The 19,782-nt window shown below is 34.0% G+C and overlaps 1 protein-coding gene across 1 annotated transcript; it reads right to left on the reverse strand.

The window, feature by feature from the left end:
- Window positions 1-17,043: 17,043 nt before the first annotated feature.
- Window positions 17,044-17,433, reverse strand: LOC149180120 (uncharacterized). Its single transcript, XM_089413775.1, has one exon. It carries the CDS (start codon window positions 17,431-17,433, stop codon window positions 17,044-17,046), a length of 390 nt encoding a protein of 129 aa, XP_089269901.1.
- Window positions 17,434-19,782: the final 2,349 nt, after the last annotated feature.

Raw genomic sequence — 19,782 nt, forward strand, 5'->3', positions numbered from 1 at the left:
TTGTTCTAGCATGTGCATAGGTATTTCCTTTTTGGGATTTATACTGCCTCCTTTCTCTTTATCTTGTTTCCTTCTGGGTCCTTTTTTTGCAGACTTTCTGTCTCCATGGTATTGTCGAGGATTATCTCACCTATTTCTTCCTACTAAAGGGCTGAAAACCGGTTGAGGGTTCGTTGATCTTTTTCATTTCAATTTTCTCTCTGATTACATATCTGCCTCTGGTTCCTTTTCCTCATGTGCACCTTCTGGAATCCTTCCCCATCTTCTCTTGCCCTCGTTTCCCCTGCTCTTTTCTCTGTAGTGGTTTTTTCATTCAGATTTAATGGGAAAGCTCAGTACAGGTGACCATATTCATGGCATCAGTGGCATCTAAAAGGGGCATGCTCATAGTCTAAGGTTTGCTGCTAGATCTCGTCATGGTATTCCAGTTCTATGTAGTCTCGAAGCGGTTCAATGATATTCATGTATACAGAGATTCTAGTATAAGAGGTCTACCTGCCTTTTCGTGTAGAGTCCGCAACTTTGACAAAGGTTCCAATAGAATTACCAATCCCTTCCAAGATTACTGGATCCTAGAAATCCATTGGTAAGCCAAACAACTGAACCCAAATTGGGGCTGCGAGTATTTGTTCCTGATCTGGGTTATAACATTCCTCCTAATGTCGAACGAAGAGTCTTTCATTGTTGAAGAAATAGGGCCCATCCTCAAACACCTTCTCTTTGTCTTCTAGGTTAGCGAAAACAACTATAAAAAACCCTTTCGCCACTAGCTTGAGATCGATGTGACCTTTCGGTTGCCATTGTTGTTGGATCCATTTGATCAGTTCCTTTTCTGTTGGCCAAGTCCCGATAATTTTGCATATAAGGACATGGTCCTTCATGTATTTTCGGTATTCTTACACCTTATTATTTGGTATGAAAAATCTTCATTTATTAGTCACCCTTGGTAGACATTTACCACCCAGTCTCGCTTCCCATTTAGCTGCCAAGACCGGAGGTCCTTTTCCAAGGCCTCCGTTGCTACCTACTGCACCGTGCTGGCTAGATTCTCCTGCTGCGATATTACGGTAGGAGGGGATCTCCCCCCTTGCCATTGTAGTCATGGCACCTATCAGCAGGTCCATTTTAGAATGTTACGGCTATCCCTTCTCAATCTGGTATGTCTGCAAGGTTGTTAGATTGAATCCATTGAAACCCTACCTGTTCGCTAGACCATCGCCTCCCTCCTAAATATTCACAAGGAAATTACATTTTAGTGTTTTTAAATTTATGGAAAAACTAATTTCTTTTCCAGAGAGTCTGCATGGTTGTTCTCAGGTAAGTTCATCACTTCCAAACCCTGTACATTCTAGTGTTCACAAGCCCTTTGATTTAAGTTTTAACTTGACTCTATTTTCTGTTCACGGGTACACCCTATGCAATTTCTTCACGTTGATTTCTCAGGTAGTGCGAGATTGATGCTCATATGCCCCCTTTCTTTTTTCTAGGTTCTTTCCTCTTGCTTGTTCTATGGAAATGAGGGGTGTTGTAGCTGAGGCTCAAATACATAGCTCTAACTGTTTTCGTATACCCTAGGGTCTGGTTGTTAGACTGAAAATTAAGAGGGTTTTTTAAATAATCTTCTCCCAAGTACTGTGCCTCTCGGCTACAATGTTATGAGAAGGTTTCTAGAGACCTACGACACAACCCTTGTTTTCTGTTTTGATACATAGTTCAAAATGTGGATTATATATATACCAGCTATAGTACGAAGCATATTTCCTGTGATTATTTTGATCTAGTTTAATGCTGTGAAACGGTCTTAACTGTTATGTGTTTTTTTTTGCGATAGATAATGGTTACTTTAAATATGTTAATATGCTAATTGTTTACATGATTGCGCATGGTTGTTGAAATATAATTTAAAAGTACAGTATTTCTTTTCCCAACTCAAAATACACAATCAAGGGTTTAGTCTTTCTTTGTTGTTAATTGCGTAGATTTTATGTGCTGTTCCTCACCAAGACTAGATGAAGAGGCAGACCATGGAAAAGGCTTAAATAGAGAGCAATGTAGAGACATAATTTCAAGTAATGGCTATATTTGAACAATAATATTTAAATTATGATATTAATTTATTAATATATTAAAAACAAATATTATTCAGTAACGGCTATATTAAACGACTAGTTTTTGAAAAAATATTTAAATAATGATATTATTTCATTAATTTATTAAAAATATTAATAGGTAACGACTATATTAAACGGCTAGTTTTTGAAGTTGGTTCGAAACGCGTCGGCCAAAAATTTCTCTTATGTGATTTCTACCGAAAGACTTTGCTTAATTCATTATGTATCACAGAAGCTTGAATACAGAAACTTGGATGTTGTTAACTTGTGTGGCATGGTTTGTGTCACTTAATTTACTTAGTTAATTTGAGTTAGGGGCATGAAGTTCAATTGCATGTAATAATTCCTAAATTTTAGGAGCCTAGGTTGAGTTAATTTTAGTTGTAATTAGTTAAATTAGTTTGGATTGTTAATAGAACTAGTTGGTGGCCAGTTAAGTAGTGGTACATATGTCTAACTTGTAGATGATCTAGTTAACTAACCAGTGATCTAATAATTAACTCATGCGTGTGAAGAATACAAGTTGCCTAGTTGTGGTGGAGTTTCCAAGGAAGTGTACAATTAATTATATACTAGATTGAGTGTATAGCTATTTTATTGGTCAGGTGATCAAACCTGAGGAATTGCGCAAGCATTTTGGAGAAATTCATAAATAATAGAGCCCTAATTTCTCAAGTATTTGCGCAAGGAAAATGGGGTGCAAGCAAAGGAAGAAATTGACTAAGTCTCAGTTAGAGCTTCTTAGTGAGTAGAGAGATGGGTTATTCACTTGCAAGTTATGCTCAGTTGAGTAAAGAAATCATAATACATCTATATTCATCATATTAATGCAAGAAAGAATTGTTTCTTTTTAGTAGATTTCTTTCCTCAAGAAAATATTGTGTGCATGCATGTTATTTATTATTGCATGTCTGACATTTTTGTTCTAAATTGTGAATTAACTTCCACAGAGCATTAGAGTAGGTTTGTGTCTTGTGATTTTGATTAAAACTTCATGAGCAATTGCAAACCTACACCATGATTTCTGCATGGTGTCAGAGTTGGATTCACATTAGAAACTAGTCATTGAAGTCCTGATGTACAATGATTATTTAAGAACTAATGAGTTGTTAGGGGGCAGAGTTATGGAGCCCTAGTTCAAGGCAGATATAGAAGACCCTATGCGAAGAATTGTTAATGGAGCTAGAAGGATGCTAGTGGGCAGATCAGTGAGCCAATGTTTATTGATAAAAAAAGGAGTTGTGATCATTGATATTGGAAGATTGAGGAGTAGAGATATTTCCCATAGGGAGATTGAGACTTAGAGGGAGTCTAGTTTCAGAGGGAGAAGCCCTATGGAAGCTTGTATTTCAAGATCTGAGTATTTTAGACTCATTACTGTAGTACTTGTAGTAGCGTTGTGGAAGCAATAACATTATGCGTAGATCATATTTCGCCATGCATGCATCTATACCTCCTTGAATAAGGTGGAGTGATGTAGATCCTTAGTCCCAGAGTTGCACAAATTTGGGCAGGGTCTATTGAGGAATTCTCCTCATGGATCATTACCTTACTACGGGTGCCCACAGTATCAAGTACCAGGAGAATCATTTTTAGTCAGATACTGAGGAGTGCTTAGGAGTGTTGATAGCAAAGTAGAAGGCCCAGTAGCAGAGTCAACAACACAATAACTTCCCTAGTAGACAGTTGCATACATAGTTGATTCATTGTTCTTTTTTTATACTTCTCGGTTGCATATTTTACAGTAGCAACAAAAACAATGAGATTTGTTGCATGCAGTACATTCTAGAGGTGTAGGATAAGGGTGGTTGATAATCCCTTTCTTGTTGAGAGGAGAGAGAGTGTTGAAAAATGCAGAGAGAAATTCTCAATTTGATTTTGCCTTGTTTAAATTGACAAAATTCGAATTTCCACATCAGCAGACAACTTGCATGAAATTAAATAGTGCGGCATGGCTTTTGTCACTCAGTTTACTCAGTTAATTTGAGTTACGGGCATGAAGTTCAGTTGTATGTAGTGATTCCTAAATTTTACGAGCCTAGGTTGAGTTAATTTAAGTTTTAATCAATTAACTAGTTCTAATTGTTAATAAAACTAGTGCGTGGTTAGTTAAGTAGTGGGACATCAGTATAACTCAGAGATCATCTAGTTAAATGATAAATAAGATAATAGTTATCGCATGAATGTAAAGAATACGAGTTTCCCAGTTTTTTGTGTAGTTTCCAAGGCATTCTACAATTAATTATATACTAGATTGACTGTATAGCTATAGTATTGGTCAAGTGATCAACCCTGAGGAATTGCGCAAACATTTTGGAGAAATTCCTAAATAATAGGGGCCTAATTTTGCAAGGATTTGTGAAAGGAAATAGGGGCTCAAGAAGAGGCAAAAATTGACTAAGTCTGGGTCAGAGCTTCTTAGAGAGAAGAGAGATAGGTTATCCACTTGCAGGTTATGCTCAGTTGAGAAAAGCAATTGGAATACATCTATATTCATTAGATTAACACAAGCAATCATTGGGATTTTTTAGCAGATTGATTTCCCAAGGAAAATACTTTGTGCATGTGTGTTATTTCTTATTGCATGTCTCAATTTTTTGTTTTAAATTATGAATTAACTTCTGCAAGGCATTAGAGGTTTGTGTCTTGTGATTTTGATTAAAACTTCATGAAGAGTTGCAAATCTACACCATAATTTATACAAATTCCAACTATAAGAGCTTTGATTGCAAATTATATAAAAAAGCTAAGGAAAACCATGGCTGGGTATATATATAGGTATATAAACATGCAAAGTAACCACAAGAAAATAAAATGCATTTAATGTTCTTGAAAATAAATAAAGGAAGTTTATATTCTGGGCCATATGGGTATCGACCATATCTCAAAATTACAAGTAACAAATTTGAAGTTAATAGAAGGGGTAAACCCTCAATAAAATAAAACATAATTACTATATAATTTTGTCCACTATGACCTAGAACTTGCCTCATATTAAAACCCTCTAGACATAAATTTAACAACTGAAATTATAATTCTGGCCAATTAATTCCCTCTCAGTACAAACCCTAAACAAAAATAGTTTTCATGCGAACCACAAACAAGTTGAAGCCTCATAATGGCATCAAAAACCTATAAAGGATAGAGGAAAATGAGCACCTATAGTATTTGTAGCGAAAAGAAGTGAAATTGTAACTATCCAACTCTCATAGAAGCTCAGAATAAAACCTAAGCACAGTCGAGAACTAACTTGTGGAAAAACAAGAAGGAATTATTTAGTCCATCCTTCAATTTTTTTAGAAATTGTCAGAAGGACATGTAAACTAATCTAAATGACAACTTGATTTCTCACCTTTGATAAGGAAGAACAAAGTCCTGAACTCAACACCTTGCTATAGAAGAAAGAATGCCTCATTATCTAAATTATAATTTCAAGAAAACCGCTCTTGAAATAATAGAGTTAGGGTTTCGAGATTAGAATTACCACTAAGAAATGATTGTCGAGGAAGCCATGAAGGAGGCATATCATGGTTGAATCCCTATAGAAGATGGTCATCATGACCAAACCTTTGAAGAAGAGCTAGGGTTTGAACTAAAAGTATATCAATCAAACCATTAGTGAATGGAATCCATGAAAAAAAATGTCAAGAAGCAAAAAACTATATAAAGCCATGAAGAAATAAAGAACTAGAGTTTTATAAGGTGAAATAGGACCTGTTATGCATGTTTTGCCTCAGCTAGTATGAACATTCATTCTAGATACAATTTTGAAGCAGGAGGATCGAAATCATGGTGATAACTCTCTCAAATATAGGGAAAACCCTCGTTCTTCACCAAAGCTACCATGAGGTTGTAGAGCTTAACTTTTAACTAGACCGAACACCAAATGAGACTAAAGTAGGAGAGGGGCAAATGAAGGTAGTTAGTCTAATGAAATCAAGCCAATGATCACCATCAATTAACCTTCGTTCGATCGCCATCGTCAATACAAACAATTTTCTAGGGTTCAATCTGGCATAGCGAGCCCCTCATCCATATAAAGGCATCATTACATGGGGCGTCCATAGATGAATATGGTGCCATGGAGGCCCCATGTCTAGAACATTCATTGCACAACCTTATAAACAATTCCAACAGAAAGATACAACACTCAGGATGGATACATTTTTATATACATGTATATATATAATGCGTGAAGCTTAGAGGCATAGGCAAGGGAAATTTAACGATAGAAACTCATATTGAAGTTTTGAAACCTTGGTGAATATTACCAGTCCTTAATATTCCATTTGTAAAATGTTTGGTGATATTTCTTTAAAATTATTCAAATTCATGATAATTTATACAACCTCTATAAAATTTTGGTTACTTTTCAAGTAAAACATTTGTATACTATAAAATTTGGGCGAATCATTTTTAGAAAAAAATAGAAATTCATGAATCTTTTATATTTCAAAAGCATGCAAAATTAGCCAACCTGCTAATATTAGCCCCTAAAATTTTCCCTAGGCATAGGATTTGGTGAATTTTCAAGTAAAACATTATTACACTTTAAAATTTGGTCTAATCATTTTAAAAAAATGGAAATTTATGAATCTTTTATTTTGCAAAATGATGCAAAATTGACGCACCTATGAATATTAGTCTCTAAAATTTTCCCATGCATTTAATCAAACACCATCACTATCATATAATAAGTGTTTGCATAATAATATGGAGAAGTTAGATTGTGATGTATATGTATATATAAAGAAATAACAATGAACTTGAAGGTGTATAACAAGGTAATACACAAGTGGCTTCAACCCATGATCAACCAAGGTTGGGTGTCATGCCCAAATCTTTAGAAAGAAGAATGCAAAGAGAATATAATACTACTTGATGCACGAGACAAATAAAGTAAGTGGAAAATCCATAAGGTGTTTTACTTTGGCAAGATAGAACTATATAATAACTAATGCATATACCATTAAAAAAAAATATGTAATTCATGATAATACATAGTTATTTTCGGAATAAAATTTAGAAAGGCTATAAATATATATATATATATATATATATATTATATATATATATATATATATATATATATGTTTTTTCGAGTATTAGTGTTGTTACTCGGACTTTTAATTGTAGGCGTTTTGTTTTTATTTAAAATCTAATTTTGCACTACTTAATTATGATATAATTTTGTTATTTTCAATTCGTTAACACTTAGTTAAGGAAGTCCTCGTCTTACTGGTAACGGAAGTATTGTCCCAACGGTGGGAGAAACAGGAAGGATAGTTAACGAAGTCTCGTCTGACTGGTAATGGAAGTATTGTCCCAATCAGGGTTGGAATTTGGATTCCTCTTTACCCATCATACAATTTTTTTTTGACGTTTTAGGTCATTATGTTGCCCTTCAAAAAGCGTTATGTTTAAAATTTTGCCTTTCAAGGGTGATGTTTTGATAAGAAATTAACCCTTCACTAATAAAGGTTTCATTAAAAACACATATCTATCATAAGGAAAAAAAAGCAAAATGACTATTGAATTCTCAATTTTGTTTGAAAATTGTATGGAACACTCACAATAAAACCTCCATAATTCTGAAATCCACTGTCCCTTACTCATACATGCCATAGCATTTGTATATATGAGATATTACTAAGGAGATCTTATGGGACGTATAAGATGACCAACAAAGTAAAACTATAAGATGGGTTGTCCTCTGCATCCTCTCCATGATCATAATCACATGGAAGCAATGTGGGGGTCCACCATAGAGAGTTTGTAGTGAATAAAGTACAATGTATTAAAGTGTTTTAATATTTCATAAGTGGCAGTAGATGTCATTCTTCATGAGCCATATCTTTCACAACTTTTAAGTGATATGTTAAGACACTCAATATATGGTGCAGATTGTAGTTGAAGTGACACTTCATCTATTCCACAGATGACATTGTGACATAGGATAACTTTCATAAGTGAGTGGTGAGTTAGTAACACTGTGACAAGTCTCTGGCCCAAATAATCCAATAAAGGTGGGTGGCCAATACACTTAGGGAGAGCAAGTGGCAACAAGAAATATGGTCCAAATTTATTATGACAAGGAAGAGGTTTTTTTCTTTCAATTAAGTAGGTTTGATATGCACTAGCACACTCATGGATTGATTGTTTGTTTCATTCAAGTGGGAATTTACATTCAGGGAGAGCAAGTGGCAATAAGAAATATGGTCCAAATTTATTATGACAAGGAAGAGGTTTTTTTCTTTCAGCTAAGTAGGTTCGATATGCACTAGCACACTCGTGGAATGATTGTTTGTTTGTTTGTTTCATTCAGGTGAGAATTTTAATGTTTTTTGGATAAGAGATAGATGCATATTCATTGGATTTCAAGGAAACTAATTTAACTTGGATTCTAATCCAACTTACATTGATCAAATGAACGAATTGTGAGTTATTGAATGACATTCCTTCTAAGGAGTATGAAATAGATATGTTTTTTGCCCCTTGTCCCTTCTAGGTGACACCTATGAGAATTCAATCATACTAGATTGAGCATATGATGTGATCTCATCATGAACAAGACATTCTAAACCAAGCCAAATTTGTTGTTTTGTGGGCATATATATATATATATATATATATATAGATATATATATATATATATATATATATGAATATGAATGACATTATTTGATATAAAGTCTCTATAGACTAGATGCTTATTGATCACTTAGTTTTGTAGACATATATTTAAGGAAACTAGGTAATAACCTTTGTTGAGTGGTCTCATATCCATTTTCCATGGTTGTTTTTCCTTAGGCTATAGGTGCTTTTGTGCAAGTTGTAAGTATCTTAATTCCTACTTTAATAAAAATATGTTTTTCTTTCTATGTGTGTGCATATTTGAATTCACTCGAGAGCTCTCTTCAATTGAAATGGTCCACTCACATGCACCTCAAGCTACATCAACAAGAAAACAAATCAATCAAAGGTGAAAAGGGGCCTAAATAGATTTACCCATGGAAAATTGAAAGCTTGCAATATTAAGGTCACAAAAGAAAATAGAGAAAGACTAAGAATGTGAAGCCTAGGAATAGAAATATGCAAAATTGTTATCTATAATTCTAGTTTCTATTTGTAATAATTCCTAAAGCATAAAAGATCCACAGAAAGGCCCTTTCTAGATGGTTTTGTCAAAAATGGTTTCCAAGGTAAGATATCTACATTATTTTCATGTTTACAATTGAGTTCTTCAACACCATTTATTAATTTTAATAAGTTAATAAATAGTTTCCAGTAATGTTTTAGATTTATTTCATTTTGATGGTCAAATTGTACAATTAACAAAATAGATTTTGGTTTACTTGAATGCTTAAGCCACTTAAACTATTACAAATATGTGTTTAAGTAACACACCTAGTTGGTGATAGATAGAGTAAAACATATTTCATTTTGATGGTCAAATTGTACAATTAACAAATTAGATTCGGTTTACTTGACTGCTTAAGCCACTTAAACTATTACAAGTATGTGTTTAAGTAACACACCTAGTTGGTGATAAATAGAGTAAAACATAAACGAGAGCAATAGTTAAATATATAGACATTTCTTACAAATTTTATAAATATAAATTGGAATTGTTGACAATTTTCTTTTTAGTTCTAGAGTGTGTCTTAAAATTGCTTTTGTTTGGGTAAGAGTTTGATTTCATGGAATGTAAGGAAATAGGTTAATAGCCCAAGACACATTTGGTAAGAGTGAAGTCTAGACTCAGACTCAGTGTTTCTTGAATAACTATGATAAGTCAACGTGGATTATGGATAGCTTCTAGTGATGATTGTCCCCAATGTAAATAACTAAAACATCATAAAGAAAACACTAAACTTTTTAAAAAGATTGTATTTATTAATTTTTAATTATTTAAAATTGAAGAGATTTGTAAACATACTAAATTAATTTATACATTAACAAAATATATATATATATATATATATATAACACTTTTCTATATCCCATGAAAACAAAACAAAATAATAATAATTATATCTATTAATAAACTAAAACCAAAACTAATACTTTTTTATAAAATTAATATAAAAATAACACTTTTCTAATTTTAAATTAATAAAAAAATTAATTATTTTAATAAATATTAGTCAAAATACATTTAAAAAAAAGAGTTGTTTAAATTAGATAAAATGCAATAAAAAAATTAATTATTTTAATAAATATTAGTCAAAATACATTTAAAAAAAGAGTTGTTTAAATTACATAAAATGCAAACTAATTGATTTAAATGGAAATTTATCACAATGGTGTCTACTCTTCAAACCGTTGGAAGAGTTTATTTATCATAAAAGCTCGGCTTCAAATTTAAATGTTAGATTATCACATCCACTGAAGATCAAAAGCAACTCTGCTCAAAGTATAGAAACAGTCATATCTCAATTGTTTCTTCAGGGTCGAGACTTATAATCTATTCGAAGATCGGGAAGTTGCCATGGTCTTATGCCGAAACTCACAGAATTGTCTCTCATACTAAGAGTCCTCTGGCTCTCTGCATTATACAACTCTACAAATATTATGGTTATAACGGCAAGACTGAATAACTAGGAGCTCCTATACTTCAGAAGATAAAATTACAATGCAAGTCACATCTGATAAGGAAAGCTTTCTGTATTTCAACATTAAGTGTCGCAGTAACACTTGGTTCGAATTCCAATGTTTTGTAGTAAATATTTTCAGATTTTGAAATCTCCAGGCCAGGATTCGAAATTAAACTTTATTGGTTGATAAGATCATGATGGACTTATTAGAGGGTATGTTCCAGATTGAAGTGAAAAGGTGTCAGTTGTTATATAAAATATTAATAACGTTTTCAAAAATAACTTGGCCGTCAAAAATACGTTGTGCACTCTTCCAAATACGTCATGCTCGGCGGTCATTTAAAAAATTTCAACGTATTTTACGGGCAAAATGGCTTCCGACGGGCAAACAAATTCCCACTGCTAGTTATACGAAGTCTGTCTCAGTGCTAACTGAAGTATTGTCCCAACGGTGGGAGAAACAGGAAGGCGGTGGCATTTGTTATCCTAGGGTTTAGGGGGTGGCATTCCATTATTATTTATCACCAGGAGGGAGGGCGCAGTTTCATATCTGCGAGCAGTGGCCTCTTTTCAGTTTTTATATGCGCAGTTGCATATATTCCACCCGAAAAACACGAGGCCGCAGTTGTTTGAGGTTAAATAAAAGAAAGACCTGACCGCAGTTGTTTGAGGTGGAAAGATAAATAAAACAGGAACGCTCTGAACGTACGTTTCAGGTGTGCGTGAGTGTCACGTTAAGCGGCACCTTCGTTCCTGAGCCAGAGACTCTTTTCACTTGCCTTGCGGTGTTTATTATCAACGCGGGTTTCCTGTACAAATAAGTTGCGTGAGGGTTTTGCAACCTGCAGTCACTTATTTCTTTCCTTATCCATCCAAGTTCTGCGAGGTAAGACCAATTAAAATTGTTCTTGAGGTATAAATTAAATTAGTTTGTATGTGTGCGTGCCTTTCATTTCCATATTATATTATATTATGAACTCACGACACGATAGAATGCTTTTGTTTATTTTTATTGAACTTTCTTGAAGGAGGGAGGGTAAGGGCAAATATTTATTGAATTTTTGTTGCTGACAGATTATTGGATGTTGCTAACGATCCACCGGAAAACACTTGAAGAGGTTTCAAGCGTGGTTCACCTCTCCGAGGTGATAGTATAGTGGCCCAAGTGTGTGTTTTCAATTTCATGCGTTGATGCGAATGCTAATTCCGTCAGTCAGGAGCCTTGATGCATGCATGCGCCACAGAGTCCCTCCCACTTGCCTTGGTGTTTATTAACCCGGGCTTTCAATACAAATAAGTTAAGTTTTTGATACTGGAAGAACGCAGGCGGGCGGGTTTTGCAATCACTTATTTCTTTCCTCCATCCATCCAAGGTCTTTGAGGTATGTGCTGAATCACTCTTTTCTGGTGGTCTGTGTAATCACTAGCAACAAAATTAATAAATGTGATTCATCATTAGTACCTATAAAATTATTTGACTAGGAAAATTAATTTTTTGTAAAATAGTATTAATAATAAACCTCTTATTATTATAAAAAATCGTTCTTCTTCCTTTTAATAAATAAAATTAATACTTCCCAAAATAAATAAATAAATTACAGATCCCCAACTTGCTTAATTAATTTGAACGACCTCCGCCATCTATTTGCCACTTCAACTGCATGTTTAATCGCGTAAATTTTGGGTTGAACGTGAAAAATGTTATGACACTTCAACTGCATGGTTAATCGCGTAAATTTTGGGTTGAACGTGAAAAATGTTATGACAGTGAACAAAATTTGAAATTTTGAGAGATTCACTCGTACTCTGGAGAGTTGACCAACCTTGACCATTAAATAGAGTTAGGTGCTGGACACAACACGGGTTTTGCAATTCTGGTGGTCTGTGCAATCACTTATTTCTTTCCTCCATCCATCCAAGGTCTTTGAGGTAAAAGACAAATATTATAACCCAATTTAGCCTTCTTCCTCCCTCTAATACTTGTTTGTTTTGCAATTCTGGTGGTCTGTGCAATCACTTATTTCTCAATTACTTCTACTTGTCTGTGCTTCCTATACTATACCATATTATCTTTTCTGGTAGATTTAAATGAAATAAAATATTCTATCGATGCAGTTACTCACATGACCGGACCCTGGAGGCCAGTCAACAATCTTATATCGCTCGCCAGAAGTGGATTGGATTTATAACTATTTCATCATTACTCTTGGCTTGATACCAGGTATGTGCTGAATCACTCTTCTCTAATTTTGTATTATCATGCTAAGCCTTCCCTTTTCTTTTCTTCTCTTCTCTTGTTGGGTTACACATTACATTTAATTTAATTTATTTTCTCTGGTTGGGTTACACATTACATTTATTTCATTTTACTGCTTTTATTTTTGTTGAACATTTTTGAAGGAGAGGAGGGTATCACATTTGGTGATATTTTTTTTTTAAATATGGTAGCAAATCTTTATTGAATTTGTTGTTTTGACAGATCTGTATACAATACAGTAAAAATAAAAATGGGTCGGAAAAAGCTGGAGATAAAGAAAATAGAGAATAGTAGCAGAAGACAAGCATGTTTTCAAAAAAGAAGCGCAGGAATAATAAAGAAGGCACGTGAGCTATCGATCCTGTGTGGAGCACAGGTTGCTATGATCATCACGCCGGAGAAAGGAAAGCCCATCACTTTTGGATTGCCTGACAGTATGCCCAACGGCAACAAACATAAGTTGGCACAGAAACAGAAAATGGAATTAACAGGTGTGGAGGAGGAAGTTAGGTCGAATGAAGCATCAGCTTCCGTCCACAAGATTATTTCAGCAACGCATGAAGATCACCATCTTATAGCACAAAAAAGTCAAACCCATGATCCGCTTGATGCTTTTGATCACCATCTTATAGCACAAAACAGTCAAACCCATGATCCGCTTGATGCTTTTGATCACCATCTTATAGCACAAAACAGTCAAACCCATGATCCGCTTGATGCTTTTGATCACCATCTTATAGCACAAAAAAGTCAAACCCATGATCCGCTTGATGCTTTTGATCACCATCTTATAGCACAAAACAGTCAAACCCATGATCCGCTTGATGCTTTTGATCACCATCTTATAGCACAAAACAGTCAAACCCATGATCCGCTTGATGCTTTTGATCCACTTCTCGCTTTAGATGATCATTTTGATCCACTTGCAGATGTTTTTCTTGATTTAGATGATGATATTAATTTTCATTTTGATGATGACGCCATGATGGTTGATCCACTTGGCGCTTTCAATTTTGATGAATATGCCGCCAGGGAAGAAGACTGGACCCAAAGTCAATCCATGGTCGTGCCTTCTGAAAAAAAATAATTTATTGTTTGTTGACCTAGTCTCATTCTTTGTTGAATTTAGAAGAGAGCTACTCTCATTTTTCTCCACTCTCTCAAGCGCGTGAACCTCCAATTTTATGTGCTATGTACTTTGTATTTTTTCTTAGTTTTGAGTAGTGATGCTTTAACATTCCTTTATGTGCTATCTCCTTCTATTTTTGTTAATTCGGTGTAGTGATCCTTTAATATTTGTTTTGTGCAGTGATCCTTTAATATAAGTTAAGTTTTTTGTTTGGAAAAAAATAGGGAAGGAAATTGAAAATATGTTATTTTTTAGTTTTTTTATATCATTATAATTTTTGTAATTTTTTTTGGCGAGGAAACTAGTTATAATTAGTGTAACAATTTAAAATATATCAAACTTTTTAAATTTTATTATTTAAAAGTAGTTTGCTGAATACCTTAAATGTATTTATTTTTTTCATTTTAAATCTTATTATTAAAAAGTAGTTTGCTGAACACCTTAAATGTTAAATGAAAAGTAGTTTCCATATATTCACTAACAAAATATTAAATAAAATTTATATATGTGAAATGAAGCGTAAAAGATAAAGTGTTCTGTCTCATTTATGAAGCATAAATTATTTAATTTGTTAAGAAGGAAAAATTTCAGTTTTAATAATAATAATAATAATGTTATTTTATAAAATATTGTTTTGTAATTTTTTATTTCTGTTTTCACTTGTATTGATAAAGACAATTAAAAAAAAGAAGGAAAAACACACTTAAAATTTATAGAATAAAATGGTAAACTAAAAAAGTTTATGATTTTGAGTTAAGGAATCATAAAAAAAAATGAAATGATTTGGGTTTTATATCTATATATATATATATATATATATATGTAAAATAAATAGAAAAATAAAAGTCTAAATGGTTAAAATTTTATGGTTTCAAGTTGAGATTTTAAAGGTTTTTAATAAATTATAATTAGTATTAGAATGATCGACAAATACTTTAAAAACAAGTTTACATTCAGGTAAATTTTTTATATGCATTGTAAATTTAAAATTTGTTAACTATATAAGATTATATTGAAAATAAATAAAAGATAAAATAATATTAAGGTAAGTTAGAAATAAATATCAAGTATTACAATGTATGATAATTAATATCAAATTCTAAATTATAAGATTAATCTTAAAATAAATAAAATTCAATGTAATATGAATCCCAATTAAAAGGTAATATCAATTATTATACTGTTAAAATATCAAATTTTATATCATTAAAACACTAGTACATTCATATAAATCAGTGGAGACATATAAGCTAAATAGGTAATAAATAAGGATGGGAATCTAACCACATACCTCATGAAAGATTTCACGTTGCCAAAATTAAAAATAAACATAAAAATTAACTAATTCCAAACTTTATTCTTCTTCCTTTGTTTTTGTGTAAGCTTGGTACATCTCCTTTTCTATTAATATTTCATAATAATGTTTTTGGTTTCAAAAAACTAGCCCGTGGGAAACCAGGTCTGTTGCCCACCTCTATGCATCAAACATTCTCCAAAATTTAAATAAAGTGATCCTAATCATCCATGCTACATTGCCTACCTTATATTCTATATGCTTCATGTTGAAAAAGTAATTGCTAACCGTCATCAAAACAAAATTTAACTAGCATAATTGCTTCATTCATCTGAAGAATCAACTGGGGTCGGGGCTTTCGCACTCGACCCCAGTACTTCACTTTACATCATAGTCTGGAGATTCGGTTTAGATAGAGATTGCTATGATACAACTACATTTGAACAAACGATATCTCCTTCTGAAGATCCTTTAGACTTGGTTCTGTTGGCATGTCCTCTTCTGGTTCTTCTCTTTCCTTGTAGGTGGTCATTGCTCTAGCCAGGATGTTTTTCATAACCTAATACTCTTGGATGGTCTACCGAAACAAAGTTTGGCGACGTCTGGTATTGCTTGGATCCTTGACTATTGTCTCCCATTTCTCTACCCAAATCTCTTCATTTTCGATGTTAGCATTTAGTTCTCTTTCCCATTCAGAGATGACAACTTTCACCTCGGTTGGGGTTCTTACATAGTAGGCGTTGATGAGATTCTGCATGCTTTCCTTTCCTCTTTTCCTCGCATCTTTGCTTGCAGACGATGCCAGGCCTTTCATATTTTTCTCTGTCTTTCCCGATCTTCTGTTCCTCTTCCTTCCCTGTTGGTTTCCTTCCTTCACCATCTGAGTCTTCTCACTGCTCCTTTCTTTCCTATTCGAATGACAATCATGGACCGGGGCCTGGTACTCACTGGTGTGGTTCAAGTTTTGTGCCGTTAGAGTCTTATGCACATTAGTGTTTAAGCTACCTATAACAGAAACCAAAATTAAGACATTATGAACGGTAATTAAATTTTCCATGGTGAACACATAGTAATTTATGATCTAGGTTTTCGTCTTGGTTTTGACATAATTCCTTATGTTTTTGCTTTGATACTTGCCCTGAGAATTGGCCTTGTTCATTCCCAAATTCCCAACATGTTTTCCCATTTCTAGATGAGACTGCTCAGGTGCAGTCTCTTTCATCCACTCCATGCCCTCTTTATTTATTTTACGCTAGTTGACTCCTAGGTTCCACTCGCTTCCCTCAAAGGTTTGCAAGATAGAGACAAATCCATCTTCGAGGTTGCTTCCCATGAGCAGTTGAATTGCCCCTCTGCCCGACTCCCGCAAGACCACCCTACGTCTCCAGCGTCCTATGCTACCAACCCTGCCAATCGGTCTCCCAAAATTCTTTCTTTCTTGTTTTTCACCAACCCAGAGAGCAAGACAAAGATTTACCCTATCCCACCAGAGGACAGTTTTGTCTCTAGGCCGCGAAACTCCTACCCTTCGCTAGTGAATCCCCTCAGTGAAACTTAGCCAAAACCAAATTTGGACTTTCTCCTCTCCTCGATCGCGGGGACAAATACTGCACCCACTTCTACTAGCCCATTCTAGGTCTTTCTTCGACGTTGTACTAAGGGTTTGCATCCAACCCATTTTCTAGCTCCCACTTTAACGCATGGAGATCTACTTCATTATTACTCCCTATTCCACAATCCATGGCATACAGGAAAATGGTGTTGCCTTGACGGTCTCGGAACACCCCTCCTGAGCCCGCAACCCTCGAGTTCCCTTTAGCTGCCCCGTCGAAGTTTAGTTTTATGAACTCTTTCTGGAGGAACACGAAGAGGGTTGGGGAGTCACATGGAGTAGGTTTCTGTTTCCATGAATTAGCCATCACACGCTGGGATTCAGGTTTAACCTTACTAGTATATGACCTTCCTGTAGGTTGGCTTCCCAATCTTCTGGGTACCAGTTCATTACAAGAATCATTTTTCGGATGTTCTGGACTATCATTCCCCATAATTCTATTGTTGTTCTCTTTTACCCTTTAAAAATTATTTGGTTTCTTTCCTTCCACACTACCCAGAGCAGGAATCCAAGGGATATCTTCCATCCAAGGGATATCTGCCAGGCTCGGTTTAGGATGGGATTCTGATAAGGCTTCCTTCTCCATTTTTCCAATGTTAATTTCGTACTTGTTTGATCCTTGTCTCTATGGCCGAAACGTTGAACTTGATGCTGCCATAGATCCTCACTGTAACTGCAAATATTTAGTAAGTGTTCCATCGATTGTGTTTGTCTTTCACATATGCAGCAAGCGGAAGGTCCTTGCATCCCCCTTATCTGTAACTGATCCCATGTTAGTTCTATGCATTCTTCTTCCTATTATTATTATTATTAAAAAGAAGAAGGAAAAACACACTTAAAATTTATAGAATAAAATGGTAAACTAAAAAAGTTTTTTGAGTTAAAGAATCATTTAAAAAAAATGAAATGATTTGGGTTTATATATATATATATATATATATATATATATATATATATATATATATATATATATATATATATTAAAAAATGTAAGATAAATAGAAAAATAAAAGTCTAAATGGTTAAAAGTTTATGGTTTCAAGTTGAGAGTTTAAAGGTTTTTAATAAATTATAATTAGTATTAGAATGATGGACAAATACTTTCAAAACAAGTTTACATTAAGGTAAATTTTTTATATGCATTATAAATTTAAAACTTGTTAACTATATGAGATTATATTGAAAATAAATAAAAGATAAAATAATATTAAGGTAAGTTAGAAATAAATATCAAGTATTACAATGTATGATAATTAATATCAAATTCTAAATTATAAGATTAATCTTAAAATAAATAAAATTCAATGTAATATGAATCCCAATTAAAAGGTAATATCAATTATTATACTATTAAAATATCAAATTTTATATCATTAAAACACTAGTACATTCATATAAATCAGTGGAGGCATATAAGCTAAATAGGTAATAAATAAGGATGGGAATCTAACCACATACCTCATGAAAGATTTCACGTTGCCAAAATTAAAAATAAACATAAAAATTAACTAATTCCAAACTTTATTCTTCTTCCTTTGTTTTTGTGTAAGCTTGGTACATCTCCTTTTCTATTAATATTTCATAATAATGTTTTTGGTTTCAAAAAACTAGCCCGTGGGAAACCAGGTCTGTTTCCCACCTCTATGCATCAAACATTCTCGAAAATTTAAATAAAGTGATCCTAATCATCCATGCTACATTGCCTACCTTATATTCTATATGCTTCATGTTGAAAAAGTAATTGCTAACCGTCATCAAAACAAAATTTAACTAGCATAATTGCTTCATTCATCTGAAGAATCAACTGGGGTCGGGGCTTTCGCACTCGACCCCAGTACTTCACTTTACATCATAGTCTGGAGATTCGGTTTAGATAGAGATTGCTATGATACAACTACATTTGAACAAACATTATCTCCTTCTGAAGATCCTTTAGACTTGGTTCTGTTGGCATGTCCTCTTCTGGTTCTTCTCTTTCCTTGTAGGTGGTCATTGCTCTAGCCAGGATGTTTTTCATAACCTAATACTCTTGGATGGTCTACCGAAACAAAGTTTGGCGACGTCTGGTATTGCTTGGATCCTTGACTATTGTCTCCCATTTCTCTACCCAAATCTCTTCATTTTCGATGTTAGCATTTAGTTCTCTTTCCCATTCAGAGATGACAACTTTCACCTCGGTTGGGGTTCTTACATAGTAGGCGTTGATGAGATTCTGCATGCTTTCCTTTCCTCTTTTCCTCGCATCTTTGCTTGCAGACGATGCCAGGCCTTTCATCTTTTTCTCTGTCTTTCTCGATCTTCTGTTCCTCTTCCTTCCCTGTTGGTTTCCTTCCTTCACCATCTGAGTCTTCTCACTGCTCCTTTCTTTCCTATTCGAATGACAATCATGGACCGGGGCCTGGTACTCACTGGTGTGGTTCAAGTGTTGTGCCGTTAGAGTCTTATGCACATTAGTGTTTAAGCTACCTATAACAGAAACCAAAATTAAGACATTATGAACGGTAATTAAATTTTCCATGGTGAACACACAGTAATTTATGATCTAGGTTTTCGTCTTGGTTTTGACATAATTCCTTATGTTTTTGCTTTGATACTTGCCCTGAGAATTGGCCTTGTTCATTCCCAAATTCCCAACATGTTTTCCCATTTCTGGATGAGACTGCTCAGGTGCAGTCTCTTTCATCCACTCCATGCCCTCTTTATTTATTTTACCCTAGTTGACTCCTAGGTTCCACTCGCTTCCCTCAAAGGTTTGCAAGATAGAGACAAATCCATCTTCGAG

Source organism: Pinus tabuliformis, chromosome 3_2 (genome assembly GCF_031772625.1).
Source record: "Pinus tabuliformis cultivar Carrire ecotype Pingquan chromosome 3_2, CPIR1, whole genome shotgun sequence".
NCBI lineage: Eukaryota > Viridiplantae > Streptophyta > Pinopsida > Pinales > Pinaceae > Pinus > Pinus tabuliformis.

Excerpts from the sequence above, each read along its gene's own strand:
- LOC149180120 (XM_089413775.1), bottom strand. The coding sequence starts at position 17,433 with ATGGGGAATGATAGTCCAGAACATCCGAAAAATGATTCTTGTAATGAA.